General features: G+C 40.1%; 1 protein-coding gene across 2 annotated transcripts in view; it reads left to right on the top strand.

Annotated features, from left to right (window-relative positions):
- SMG1 (SMG1 nonsense mediated mRNA decay associated PI3K related kinase) overlaps positions 1 to 12,117 on the top strand; it is a 100,149-nt gene that overhangs the window by 64,376 nt on the left and 23,656 nt on the right. For both annotated transcript variants that reach the window (XM_042480747.1, XM_042480746.1), the window contains exons 32-42: positions 133 to 277; positions 1,814 to 1,949; positions 2,689 to 2,919; positions 3,027 to 3,204; positions 4,976 to 5,137; positions 7,497 to 7,714; positions 7,915 to 8,069; positions 8,511 to 8,733; positions 9,152 to 9,398; positions 10,254 to 10,483; positions 10,809 to 11,057. In XM_042480747.1, the coding sequence (XP_042336681.1) occupies positions 133 to 277; positions 1,814 to 1,949; positions 2,689 to 2,919; positions 3,027 to 3,204; positions 4,976 to 5,137; positions 7,497 to 7,714; positions 7,915 to 8,069; positions 8,511 to 8,733; positions 9,152 to 9,398; positions 10,254 to 10,483; positions 10,809 to 11,057 (2,174 nt within the window). The remainder of the gene's footprint in view (positions 1 to 132; positions 278 to 1,813; positions 1,950 to 2,688; positions 2,920 to 3,026; positions 3,205 to 4,975; positions 5,138 to 7,496; positions 7,715 to 7,914; positions 8,070 to 8,510; positions 8,734 to 9,151; positions 9,399 to 10,253; positions 10,484 to 10,808; positions 11,058 to 12,117) is intronic.

The raw sequence follows: 12,117 nt of genomic DNA, 5'->3' as shown, positions 1-12,117 counted from the left end.
TTTAGAATTTATATATTTTTTGAGTATTTTCAAACCATAGATGCTTGAATCCATGAATAAGGAGAACCAACTATATCTTCATAGCAGTTACCTTTTTAATATAACCACTCCATATTTTATTCATCATTCTAGTAAACATTGGTGTTGGAGAACCTGACTTCATTTTGGGACAGCTCTACCGCCTGTCTTCAGCCCAAGCTCCTGAAGTAGCTAAATCATGGGCTGCACTTGCTAGCTGGGCTTACAGGTGGGGCCGAAAAGTAGTTGATAATGCCAGGTAAATCTTATTCTTGAAAACCAAATGAATTCCAAATATGTTTCAAGAGAATAACTTCAACCAGGTGTCTTTCAGATTGAATCACTATGTCGCTTTCCTATTAACCTTTGAACTTGTCTTGAGAAAGCCATATTTGTTCACTAATGTCTTTGGAGACCAATACAGCAAGAAAATTAGTGAGTTTGTCTTCATGAGCCAAGAGGAGAAGAGTGCCCCAACGATTCCTTTTACTCTCAACCCAGGCAGTACAGTGGTACCCCGGGTTACGAATTTAATTCGTTCCGCCGCCGCGTTCGTAACCCGAAAATCTTCGTAAGCTGAAAAAGGCCATAGGCGCTAATAGCGAAAGCCGCGATTTCGTGCGAAAAAGCGCCGAAAAGCACCAAAAAATTTTTCGTAACCTGAAATAACCTTCGTAACCCGGAACAGTTTTTTTCAATGGATTTTTTTCGTAACCCAGAAATTTCGTAAGGCGGCGCATTCGTATCCCGGGGTACCACTGTATAAATATGCATGACTATAGTGGCTGAGAGAACAAGGCACCGTCATCTTCATCCTGTTGGCTGATAAATCAGAATTCCTCAGATATTTAAGTGCTAAAAAATGATAAGATCTCTTTAAAAATGGTTCTGACCCAGTGTATGGCTTTCTACATGAAACAGAGTTTATCCACCCAAATACTATATTTTTCTCTATCCTAATATATCAGGATGTTGAAAAATTTGTTAAACAGGTCAAACACAAAATCAGTTGAAAGCATGAAAGGGCTTATAAAGTTGTTTAAGAATCAGAACTTGATTATTAAGCCAAGAAATAAGGGACAAAACACAGAATAGGTATTTTATGACAAGCTGATTTGGCAAGTGAAAGGATTTCTATAGGGTTGTCATCTGACTCTTGAAATAATACTCAGTATTCATGGTATCTGGTCTGGACCCCCTCATGGATACTAAAATTTGTGGATGCTCAAGTCCCGTCCCCAATGATGGTGGGGCCACACGGCCGTGGCCCCATTGGGGACAATGGGACTTCACCAGCCTTCACATGGGGATTTCTTCTTTCCTCCTTCACCTGCGACAGATGTTTGGCAGGGGGCCACCACTGTTTCCTCCTCCTTCTTTTCTTCTCTCCTCACCAGTGGCAGGTGGGCTGCTGGAGGCATGGGGCCACTGCTGCCATTTCCACCTCTTCCTTCCCCTCCTCTTCCTCCCTCCCGGCTCTCGGGGGGGTGGGCAGGTGGCTGGCGGTATGGGACCATTGCTGCCACCACTGCTTCCTCCTCCTCATCTTCCTCAGCCACTGGTGCTACCTCGACACAGGCTTGCCGCAGACAGCAAGTCTGTGGATACCAAGACTGGACTGTATATCGGACAGTTTGTAACTTTTAGTCTGTCACACTTTGAGAAGCAATAATTGGTTTTATTATTATTATTATTATTATTATTATTATTATTATTTGCAGAAAAGATCATTTTACTTAATGTAGCAAGTAATTTGAATACTAAATTGTAAAGAGATAAAATATGTGTTTTACAGTCAGGGAGGTGTTCGCCTGCTGCCAAGGGAGAAAGCTGAAGTTCATAACCTGCTTCCAGAAAATATTACAGAAGAAGACAGAGAGAAAATCTATGGAATTCTGGGGCAAGCAGTGTGTCGGCCAGCTGGGATTCAGGTTAGTATAAACAATTCAGATTATTTGCTGATGAGCTTGTAGAAATTGCTGGGTAGGTTAAAAAAAGGTTGACTGTTCAGAAATTTAAAAAAAAAAAGATGTTGAAGAAGTAAATTCCTTGGTGGAGAGGAGAGTATGATATAAGCTAAAAGAAGAAAATGGAGAAGAATTCTAAGATATAGCCATGTTCGTCTGTGGGAATCAGTATGGAGAGAAATGTTGTAGCGCCTTTGAGATTAACTGAAAGAAAGAAGTTGGCAACATGAATTTTCGTAGACTTCAGTCTACTTCCTCAGATCCAGAGGAATGGGGAAAAGAGCAGAAGCAGGATGTATTCATTGCTTGTTTTACATATTTAAAAAAACCCTCCCTGAAATCTTTGCACCCTCTTTCATATATAAACGCTTTTAAGAAAACAAGTCAGAAATCAGGGAACACAAGGGGACAAAGTGGTGCCCTATGCGCAGAAACTGATAGAGAGGTAAGGTTAAAGTTCACATTAATCTGAAATAGATGATAGCTGCACTCTTCTTGTTGATGGTATATACTTGTTGATGGTGTACAGTGAAGCTAAACGTTTGGTCATATCTTCTATTATATGTACTTGCATTGTCATTTTGATTGTTTGTATCATGTTTTTTAAGTTTTAGCCATCAGTAATCAGTATCAGTATCCTTGGAAATAAAATATATGGTAGGCAAGAAATAATAAGTGTCTGTTTATTTTTATTTGTATTTAGGATGAAGACATAACCCTTCAAATTGCAGAAAACGATGATAATGAGGAAGATGATATGGTTGATGTCATCTTGCGTCAGTTGTTGACAAGCTGCCCCTGGCTTTCAGACCTTGATGAAAATTCAACTGAGGGCCTAATCAAAGTTTGGAGAAAAGTTGTAGACAGAATCTTCAGTCTTTATAAACTCTCATGCAGTGCCTATTTTACCTTCCTTAAGTTGAATGCTGGTCAGGTATGATGAATGTTTTGACTAATTATGCAAGCAAACTCCTATTGTTTTTGTTGCATTTTAAATCTAGGAGAAAAGCCATGCAGAATTGTTCTTTTTTTAATGTGCAGGTTCCTCTGGATGAAGATGATCCCAGGCTGCATCTAAGAAACATTTCAGAACAGAGCACTGATGATGTAATTGTGATGGCAACATTGAGGTTATTGAGGCTGCTGGTGAAACACGCTGGAGAACTAAGACAGTATTTAGAACACGGATTAGAAACCACTCCTACTGCTCCATGGCGAGGTATGAAAATCTTTAGCAGTTTAGAATTATGTGGTGGTATCAGGTTTATCTAATATGTAAACATTTCCCCTAGATAATAAACAGCTCCTGGAGTTCCACAGGGCAGTTTTATTGAAAGTTTAAAAAAGTAGAATGTATTAGCACTGCGTCCCTGCGTGTATTGAAATCAACTTTTCTAAAGTCTAAAATGTGTATCTGATTATGGCTGACTTCTCCTTTCCTCTGTATAACAAACTCCAGGAGAACATGGTCACTCCCACCTAAGGATCCCACCACTTGCACTCCATTAACCAGGTCATCCCTGCTGGTTAGGATCAGATCTACAATGGCTGATCCCTTTGTTAGCTCTTCCACCTTTTGGACAATGAAATTTTCTTCCAGGCAAGTGAGGAATTTGCTAGACCTTGAGGTTTTGGATGAGTTTGCTCTCCAACTAATATCAGGATGGTTGAAATCTCTCATCACTGCTACATCTCCTCTATCTGAGTGATCATTTGTTCTAGCATCCTCCAATTCCTCCATCTGACTTGGGGGTCTGTAGTCGACTCCCACAATAACATATTCTTTGTTTCCCTCCCCTTTAATTTATATCTAGATGCTCTCCACCTGGCTTCCAGGATTTAAGTCCTGGATCTCGTCATAGGTGTAAACATCCCTGACATATAATGCCACTCCTCCTCCTTTCCTGTTTGGCCTATTTCTCTTTAAAAGGTTATGCCCATCTATTACTATAGTCCTCCCTCCGTTCTCACTGTCTTTACATGATGCTACTCCAAAAACAGACTACTGCTATTGCTTCATTGTCGGCAGGTGCCCCCCTGCAAGAGTCTGCTTCATGTGCCACTGCTTCTGCTGAGCTGATAATGGGTTGTCTCACCATGTGCTCAATGAGGGAGCCATTATACCTCCTTGCCGATTGTAGGGGCACCCTGTTCTGACTTCACAAAAGTGACAGTGTGCTGGGCAGACTGTCACAGCAAGCAAAGAAGTAGTGGTGGCAGGGTTGAAGCAGCATCAGACCAGCTAGCCTGTGTGTACAATACACAGTATCGGACTGGATCAGAATGGTCATATGATTGCCATTTTAGCCAGTCTGGAGCCATAATACTTTGGACTGGTCTTGGATTAAGCGGCCAGTATAGATATGCCCTAGGTAAGCACAAACCAGGTCAGTGCCCTTATCTGTGGGCACGTTCTGAATGGCTGTTATTTACCTGCTCACTGACTTTGCATGTAAGAGCCATATTTTCAACCTGGGGATGATTATCAACACTATATATGCTATTTGAATTGGGGGACAGTTTGGGAGCAACCAACACCCCATTGCACTCTTTCTGTCATATCACTATAGTTTTCACCCTATTACTGATCTCCTCCTATCACACACACACACACACACACACACATATATATATATATATATATATATAATGTTTTGTTCATGGGTAGAAGTGCAATCCGCATTCTGTTTGGTTATGCACCATTCTCTAGGTTGTCAAGAGCAGCTTTTTAGTTCTGCATCTCAGAATGTTAGGTAGGAAAGCCCATTACTTGAATAGAATTCTGCTGTCAGTTGTCAGGGTTCAGTTTAGCTGTTGAAGAATATGAAAATAGTTTCATGTTACATGGGATTGTCCGAGATAACAATTATACTCCTTACTTAAATGGAGTAACAGAAAATTGCATTTGACACTGTAAAATAGAAATGTGGGAGTAGTGTTATAGTGTCTAATTTTAATTCTGGGCATTATCCACGTTTATCTTTGTAAAGGTATCATTCCTCAACTCTTTTCACGATTGAATCACCCTGAAGTATATGTTCGTCAGAGTATTTGTAACCTTCTCTGTCGTGTAGCACAAGATTCTCCTCATCTTATACTGTATCCGGCAATTGTGGGTACTATTTCACTTAGCAGTGAGTCTCAAGCTTCAGGTATGTATATTGGCTGCTTTTTCAAGTGTTTCATTCCCTAGGCTAGTAGCTGTTTTTGTTAATTAGTATATCCACTTTATTCGTGACAGAGCTATTTAAGTGCCTCATGTCTTGATTGTAGTTTTTAAAATTCTATATGAAAGGATGGAACTATGACTAATTTGTACAGGTGGAGTGTTGTCATGCTCTGGTAACTTCGAGATTGGACTTCTGCAATGCACTCTACATGGGGCAACCCTTATACCAAACTCGGAAGCTTCAAATGGTACAGAATATGGCAGCCCGGCTGGTCACTGGTGTGTCCAGGACCAGCCACATAACACCTGTACTTAAAGATCTTCATTGGCTGCCCGTTCGCTTCCGAGCTCAATATAAGGCGTTGGTTATTACCTATAAAGCCCTAAATGGCTTGGGCCCAGGATTCCTAAAGGACCGCCTCTCCCCGTACAATCCGCCTCGCACCCTCAGAACGTCTGGGCAGCAGTTGCTGAAGGTGCCTGGGGCCAAGCTTGCTTCTACGTCTAGAAGGGCCTTTTCTATAGCTGCCCCAGCCCTTTGGAACACGCTGCCCACTGAGCTCCGCTCATCTACCACCCTGGCCCAATTTAGGAGGGATCTTAAGACCTTCCTATTTAAGCAGGCATTCCCCGATTAAGATCCTGTGGGCCTCCCCTCCTCTTCCGTGGCCATGAGGATGGGCGATGGGGCTTTTATTCCTGCTTTTAGTTCATTGTATTGTGTTTGATGTTTACTGTTTTTAACTGTATTTGTGTGCATTCGTTGCACTTTTGTAAGCCGCCCTGATCTTTCTGGAAGGGCGGGGTAAAAATAAAGATTTTATTATTATTATTATTATAAGGACATTATACTTTGGTTTCTCCATATTGAATTATGTAGGTTGGGTTCAAAGGAGATAGTGAGTGCTTATTATGTAGTGATTCTGCCCCATTTCAGATAGTCATCCAGTTTGTAGCTCTCCAGTGTAATCATAGGTTCTTCTATCTTTCTCTCTTTTTTAAGCAGAAAATATATTTTGCGCGGGGCATCAGGAGAAGATGATGAAATAGCTACCATATGTCTTTGAGTGATAGCATTAGGATCCCTCCATCTAGAATCATCCAGTGTGAGCAGAAGGGAGGGGAAACTAAAAAATGTGTTTTCCTTCCCACTGCATCCCCATGTTACATCCCACTCCTTTCTAAAGAGACCACCAACCCTCAGATATAGATTCTCCAGGAATACAGTGGGAGGCAGAAAGGCTACATTGATCAAGTGAAATTTCACTCTGAGGCTAAATCCAAGCCAAGGGGAAGCCATGAACGTATGAGGATTTTGCCTTGTGATACGATTTCCTCCATTTCTGATGTTCAACCTTAAATCTTGTTACTTTATGTAGCCAAAGCAGCACAACCCACAAACAAGAGGAAGATTTCCGCATTTTGGGAAGATGCCCCAACATTTAAAGAAGCCGGGGGGAAACTGTAGAACAAAAACTAAAGGAATCCTCTGAATAGCCCAGTGAGGACTGAGAATATTCAGTTTCCATGGAATTTTACTCAACTTTGTTGTGGTTTTGGTGGCTGGAAAGCTTTGTGGGGGAAGGGAACAGAGTATTGTGGAGAAGGACATGTCTGACTGACTACAGCATTGGTCCCCAAATTGTGCTCTTTAAGGGATTTTGGGCTTCAGCTCCCAGAGTCCCAGACTATTGGCCAACATGGCTGAGGTTTCTGGGAACTGAAGTCCAAAATCTCTTAAATGGCACAGTTTGGGGACCACTGGTCTAGAGAAATACACAGAAGCATGCAGCACCACAATCCCCTTCCCCACCACCATTCCCTTCTCTTTTTGTGTCATGTTTTTGTCCGATTGTAAGCCTGAGGGCAGGGAACTGTCTAATTAAAAAGTGTATGTACAGCACTGTGTAAATTTACAGCACTATATAAATAAAGCTTAATAATAATAAGAAGAAGAAGAAGAAGAAGAAGTCTTACCTCTAAAATACATAGGCAGATAAAAGTTAGCATTAGCTTAAACATTTTTTTGAAAAAAATGCTTTACTTTAATATGTTTATAATTTAGAATTTGTAGTAGCTGCAACTCAACTATCTTAACCATGGATCTGCCGCTTCGTTGATTTTTGACTCATACCTGAATTGAATTTCCAGCAGTGAACTGGTGTCACAAAATCTATGGCTCTCAGATTCAGCTCAGCATAGTATACCATCTGACATATATAGAAGTGTTACTGTTGTAGCATTCATACATTTGTGTCATTATAAGAATGTAAAGGTATTATAATTAGCAAAAATGAATTTTGAGCTAGCAGAAATAAACATCTTTTCCCTTTAAAACCTAGGGAGCAAGTTCCCATCAGCAATACCTACCTTTTTGGGTAACATTCAAGGTGAAGAATTACTGGGCAGTGAATGTGATGGAGGAAGCCCACCAGCTTCTCAAGAGAGCCTAAAGGATGAACCAAAAATGGGTTTAAATGAGGACCAGGCAATGATGCAAGACTGCTACAGCAAAATTGTAGAGAAGTTATCAACTGCAAATCCAACAATGGTTTTGCAGGTATAATTGAAACTGTAGTTTTATTTATGCTGTGTATGTTTGCAAACGGATGCACAATTAAGTATTTAATGCATTATCAGTTTATGCAGGAGGGAATTACTTTTACTTATTTTGGAAATGCATCCCGAGGTATTTGAAACAACTACTGTACAGTCATAATTTATACAACATAGTAAGTTTTTGTATTGATGTCCATCCAGGTTCAGATGCTTGTTGCTGAGTTGCGCAGAGTCACTGTTCTTTGGGATGAACTTTGGCTAGGAGTCCTTTTGCAACAGCATATGTATGTCCTTAGACGGATTCAGCAGCTAGAAGATGAAGTAAAGAGAGTCCAGAATAACAACACTTTACGCAAGTATGATTTGCATAGTGATTTGTGCTGTACATGAGAGTTCTTTATTCTGAGAAACCAGAATTATAAAGCTGGGAGGGTCATTTAGCCCAATTCATTACTAATATATCAAATACTAATGTAATTACTAATTGCTAATCTATCAGCATCCTTGTTAGGCAATAAACAAGTTGCTACATAAAAAAAACTTCTAACAAAGAGGGTCTGCCCCATTCCAAGGTGCTACTGTTTAAGTACAGTTTTGTTTCCCTTTCGTTTTCTTTGGGATTGTTACATTATAGTTGGAGTCACCTTGTGCCTTTATGGTAAATGGAAACATAATTCACAAATTAAATAAATCGTTAGTTATTAGCTATAACATTGCATCTTGTGAAACATTAGTACTGATTCTGCTAATATTCCTGAAACCCAAGTGATATTTTCACAATACCTCCATATTTTTAGAGAGGAGAAAATAGCAATCATGCGAGAAAAGCACACCGCCCTGATGAAACCCATAGTATTTGCTTTGGAACATGTGCAAAGCATTACTGCAGCTCCTGCTGAAACCCCTCATGAGAAGTGGTTTCAAGACAACTATGGTGATGCAATTGAAAATGCCCTGGAGAAACTGAAGAACCCATCTAATCCTGCAAAGCCAGGAAGCAGCTGGATTCCTTTTAAAGAGGTAGAGTATTTCTAGCTTGTGAAGGCTTCTGTCACCTGTATATGGATTTAAAAAATAGTGTCAGCTTTGTAGTTGAGAATATTGGCAAATTCATTCTGACTTGTAAAGTCTTTAAAGTTAGTGTCTCTAGCCTGGGTTGTAGAGAACTCAGAGAAAAAGCGATAGAAGAATGGGCTAGAAATATCCCTACACTTTTCCAATTCTTATTATATTTATATACATGTAAAAAAAAGTGTGTGTGTATGCTTGAATCTGTAAGATTAAAAAAAAGTCCAACAAGTTCTTGGAGTTGCTTTATAATTTCACAATAATAAATTAGGTAGTTGACCTTTCTGAAATGACTTGTCTTTTTGTTATTAACCATTGCAAATATACAGAATGTTGATCTTCATCTGAAACTTTGTGTCTTTGAAAACAGGTAATGCTCAATCTTCAGCAGAGAGCCCAGAAGCGTGCCAGTTATATTTTACGTCTTGAGGAAATCAGCCCCTGGCTTTCTGCCATGACAAATACTGAAATAGCTCTCCCTGGAGAAGTGTCTGCCAGAGACACAGTCACAATTCATAGTGTGGGGAGCACAATTACAATTCTTCCTACAAAGACAAAGCCCAAAAAACTCCTATTCCTGGGTTCAGATGGGAAAAACTATCCATACCTTTTCAAAGGTAAGAATGACACACCTTCTCATGGATTGAAACACTATACTTGAGTGGGAGATCATTATTGAACATCCTAAGTTCCTTTCTAGTTACACAATAGCCATACATTCATAGGGTCAGAGCAAAGCAGACAGGCATCCAGCAGTGGCCAGAAGCTGCTCCTGGGCTGATTGCCACAGCCCTAAGGGTGCCTCCTGTCATGGTTCCAAATGGACCATGTCAAGGAGCGGGAAAGATTGGCTTCTTTTGGGGATGGTTTGGGTCCCTTAAGCAGCCCTGGGGTGGATTTCGGGCACTCTGAGGACATGCGTTGTCTACACGCCACACCCCTGGAGCAGCCAGAAACCATCTCTGTCTGCTCGTCTGTTTTGGGGTTTTGTCTCCTATTAGAACTGCTTTCTAAGGCTAGCATGGGCAAGTGCTCTGGGTGCCAATTTAGTGGCCACAGCTCTGGATGTGGGCTGAACATTTTTAGGAAGTTGGCTGTTTTTTGTGATTTTTAAGGAGGTTCGTAAAGAGTCAGAGAGGGTGCTAAAAGCCAAACCAAAGATGTTGGTGACATTTAGGATCTATCTAGGGAGCCTTTTTGCCTAGTCTTTTAAAGAAAAATTGTAGATTGGCTTGGAGACCTAAAATAATTTTGAGGGGCTGCCTCTGGGCCACACTTACACCTTCTAAGGTCTTATCCATTGAATAGCATTCGTGTGATTAGACATTGTTACATTTTACCCAGAGGAATCTAGTAGCCCAAGTTATATGTGATCATGTGAATCTGTTTTCCAAGTGAATCTTTTTAATTTTGAAAGAAAAGATGTTTCTGTTAATTAGTTCATAATTGTGTGCATCTACCCTTGCATTTAGGACTAGAAGACCTACATCTTGATGAGCGGATCATGCAGTTCTTATCAATTGTTAATACAATGTTTGCTACCATAAATCGTCAAGAGACACCTCGATTTCATGCCAGACATTACTCTGTTACACCATTGGGAACAAGATCAGGCCTCATTCAGTGGGTGGATGGAGCCACTCCTTTATTTGGACTTTATAAAAGGTGGCAGCAGCGAGAAGCTGCTTTACAAGCACAAAAGGTAAAAACTTTTGTACAGCCTGACACTAACTATGAATCTTTCTATCTATAGTTTCACATTAAAGTGCATCAAAATGTACTAAGGCAGAATCAGAAATCTGATCTAAAAGGATATGGTCAGGACTGTAATGATTAAGATGAATTGTTTTGTGTTCCAATGCTAATTGAATATAGCATAATAAGTTTATTACAATCATAGACCAGCCTCAGAATTGAATGTTTGTTTATCCATTGCAAATCTTTTTCTAGCCAAGCTCTAAATATATGGAATAATAATTCTAATCCACTGTCAGAAACATACCTCAGATTTACTTGTGTATTTTTAGGCTCAAGATTCCTATCAGACTCCTCAAAATCCTGGAATAGTACCTAGACCAAGTGAATTGTACTACAGTAAAATTGGGCCAGCTTTGAAGGCAGTTGGACTCAGTTTGGATGTATCTCGCCGAGATTGGCCTCTAAATGTAATGAAGTCTGTTTTGGAAGAATTGATGGAAGCAACACCACCCAATCTTCTTGCGAAAGAACTTTGGTCATCATGTACTACACCTGATGAGTGGTGGAGAGTGACACAGGTAGGTGGAAATCTTCTTTGAGAAATAGATACAGCAATATATATACCAAGTCCTTTCCAGGCAAACATTCTCTGAAGATGCCAACCACAGATGCTGGCGAAACATCAGGAAGAAACTCTGCTAAAACATGGCCACATAGCCTGAAAACCCCACATAAAAACTATAGATACAGCAAGTGTTTTGAATAAGCACAGTCACTCAGAAATACATATGTACATTTGCTTCCTAGATATATCAGGTAAAAGAAGTGGCTTTTCTCAAGCACTTCTGACTGCCACAAAATATATATAATTTCATTGTCTTGTACTAAGATTGTGGATGTCATTTAAGTAGTAAGATTAGAGGCTATACTAAGTGACAGACTGGTTTGGAGGGCTTAGAGTAGGGTCATATGCATTGGTCCGCATATCATCTATTCTCTGTATAGGATGAAGAAGCAGTCCACAAAGTTGCAGGAGTCACGAAACCCAAAATTATTTTCAGTTAGTAACTGTTGTCTCCTGTATCATCACCTCAGATTTTTAATTTCCTGCCATGCCGTAAGACATGTTTTTTTAAACTCTTCACCACATATAAATTAAAATAACAAGTAGTTCTCCAAAGAAAGGTTTAGTTTTGTGTGTAGAAGATGGCTCAGAGAAGCATTTCATCCTCAACCTTAGTTTGGCTGAAATTTAGGACCTTCCTGTGAAAATGGAAATTTGCACATATATCAAGCCCCATTGGCTGAAATTTAGGAAATTAAATAAATACAGCCCTACCTCCATTTTCGCGGACTTTGAGGCGGTGGTCATGGTCCTTCGCGGACCGGCAAGCAGGGAGGCTTAAAATGGCATGCGTGGCCATTCAGCCAATGGGGCTTGATATATGTGCAAATTTCCATTTTCACAGGAAGGTCCGGAACGGATCCCCTGCAAAAATGGATGGACGACTTTATATTATTATATAGAACATTCATAAGATTTAAATAGTTAACTTCCAATTAGGATATGATAAGATAGGACTAAGACAGGCTTTGGAGAAAAAACTGTGGTGAAGGTACAGAGGTCAGTGGTTACTA

Source organism: Sceloporus undulatus, chromosome 8 (genome assembly GCF_019175285.1).
Source record: "Sceloporus undulatus isolate JIND9_A2432 ecotype Alabama chromosome 8, SceUnd_v1.1, whole genome shotgun sequence".
Classification (NCBI taxonomy): Eukaryota; Metazoa; Chordata; class Lepidosauria; order Squamata; family Phrynosomatidae; genus Sceloporus; species Sceloporus undulatus.
The sequence above is the reverse complement of the archived record's forward strand: the minus strand, read 5'-3'. Positions and strand labels throughout refer to the sequence as shown.